General features: G+C 34.0%; 1 protein-coding gene across 4 annotated transcripts in view; it reads right to left on the bottom strand.

Annotated features, from left to right (window-relative positions):
• The window catches only part of zgc:172282 (leucine-rich repeat and fibronectin type III domain-containing protein 1-like protein), a 214,729-nt gene that overhangs the window by 84,186 nt on the left and 128,173 nt on the right, over positions 1–2,370 (bottom strand). For all 4 annotated transcript variants that reach the window (XM_014005338.1, XM_014005339.1, XM_014005341.1 and 1 more), the window contains exon 3: positions 818–1,034. In XM_014005338.1, coding sequence (XP_013860792.1) covers positions 818–1,010 — 193 coding nt within the window. In that variant the 5' untranslated portion in view covers positions 1,011–1,034. The remainder of the gene's footprint in view (positions 1–817; positions 1,035–2,370) is intronic.

Genomic DNA, 2,370 nt, shown 5'->3' with positions numbered 1-2,370 from the left:
TATATATATACACCAAACCGGGCCGGCCCAATTAGAACCTTGCCTGGCCAGGTTCCAGAAGTCGGACTGGAGCCTGTCATAAAACGGACATGCAAAAACACCAAACCCGGGKTGGAGGTCGGGGARGGCCGGGCCAGGCCGTGTGGTGCATAAATGCCTAGCAAGACCCCCAGGTCTGAATCGGGGATAAAACCCAGGACCTTTTTGCTGTGAAGCATTGGTGCTGACCACTGAGCCGTTGTGCCTCCAATTTTTAATATTACATAAAGCTCAAAAAAGACAATTTTACAATTGTTTCTTCATAGCACAAAGGAACAGTACTTTTGTTAGGTTTGGAAGTCTTTCTGTTAAGACTTCCAGATTAAATCCAGATTAAAAAATTTAAAAAAAAATGAAAAACACTAGGATGAATTGTCTCTGCCTCACAAAAAAGTATGTTTCAAAGCAATTAAACAAACTCTTTGATATACAAAGGGAAAAAAAGGAATATATCAGTAAAGCCAAAAACCAAAACAAACAAAGGTATTTAAATCAAATAGGAATACCRAAGCTCATGGGTAATACAGCTTATTTTTAGGAATTGAGGGAAAAAAGGAACCAGCATTTGTATTCAGCGCAAAAAAAAGTAAAAAACRGTACACCCTGTGTTCCAAGATAAGGTTAATGCGACCAATTATCAGCAACCAAGAAACGTGTTCCCATGAAATCTTCCAAAACACCTACTGTTAARTGTAAAGGAGAAAAATAAATTGTCATTTAATTTTTTTTTGCAGTAATAAACTGAATTGAATTCAGGATGGGCTTGCATGAATGATACCTGTAATGAAGTTCTCCTGAAGCCTTAGCTCCACAGTGCGCCGATCGATGGCAGCAGGAACAAAGAGCAGGCCTGTCTTGGAGCAGAGGATAGCGAGCGATGGAGAAAGGCTCTGGCACATGCAACGTTTTGGACATGGCTGTCCCCTGCAAGCCGCTGCCAGCAACAGCAAAAAGAACCACAGCCGTTCCATTATCCTCCACGGGGAACGGGGCAACTGCAAGACAGAAGAAAATGAAGAAATACATGAAAGCAAAGAAAAACAAAGTTTAGCTTCAGCAAAGGCTCCTAGGAAGAGACAAAGAAAAGCAAATGAAAAATTGTCTGTCTTTTTTTTTTCTTTTCTCTTTTGGGTTTTAGGCAAACGAGGCTGGAGATTTTGTTTGGTAGCATTGTTAATCAGCCAGCGTTTAAACACTATTACAACTGATAAAACAAAAATATGGATTTGTAAGGTTCAGYTTTAAAACAATAATCAATAAATCTGACCTAACATAAAAACTATGATTCTTACAAGTTTAATTAGGAAAAAAGAAAATAATTCAATACAAAAAATAAAAATAAAAATAAAAAAAATGTTAAACAGTGTTCCAAAAATATTTCTAAGTTTATATTATTTATTTATCTGATATCACATCAAAATAGCTGTTAAAATAGCATTTTATGTTTTTTGACCAAGTTGAAACAAATTATGTGGTGGTCACATGTGTGGAAGTTAACTAAATATTGTGCAATGAGTCATTTTTTGGGCACTGTTACTGCTAAAGTGCAATGTTTAGTTCATATTATTTTTAAGTTCCTGTGACATTTGTGTGTTTTTGTAGTGTTTTTGTAAWAAAMACAAATGCATTTTTTGAAAGATAACAATGATAACATATTGTAAATATATACWTATTTTAATTTGCTGAAACAAACAGTTGTTCCTCATGTGAAGTAATAGGAAGTGATGTCAAAGGGGAATTTCTGAATGTGAACAGATCATGGTTAAAACTAACAAGCTAACAACATAGACTGTATAGAAGAATCTGTTTATTTTGATTATTTTGAGTCACTATCAGATATACGTAGATGAAGGTGTCAGAATTCAATGAAATAAAATATGCCTCTTATGTGACAGAATAGGTAAAATTATGTGTATTATGCCAAGTTTTTAAATATAAAGATGYTTTCTTTGACTTTTTGTGTTTGAAATATGTCACAGTCAATTCAAATTCTAGTACAAATTTGTCATTCTGTGTTCTGTTTTGGATGTTTTGAAGTTTGAAGTGTCCTTTAGTTAAACTGTAATTTACAGCCTGGAGAAATTCAGTTGTTTGATATAATGTAACCTCTATTTTTAGATAATGTCATGGTATTAAWAATGACCAGCCACAGCAATAAAAAAGTAAAGGTTAACAAAACACAGAAGTTAGTACTTCCATGTATAATATCACTTAAATGTCAAATGAGTCTTGACTTTAGTATCTATCTATCTATCTATCTATCTATCTATCTATCTATCTATCTATCTATCTATCTATCTATCTATCTATCTATCTATCTATCTATCTATC

The sequence above is a fragment of the Austrofundulus limnaeus genome, unplaced genomic scaffold, assembly GCF_001266775.1.
Source record: "Austrofundulus limnaeus strain Quisiro unplaced genomic scaffold, Austrofundulus_limnaeus-1.0 Scaffold29, whole genome shotgun sequence".
Classification (NCBI taxonomy): Eukaryota; Metazoa; Chordata; class Actinopteri; order Cyprinodontiformes; family Rivulidae; genus Austrofundulus; species Austrofundulus limnaeus.
This window is presented reverse-complemented; position numbering and strand designations above follow the sequence as displayed.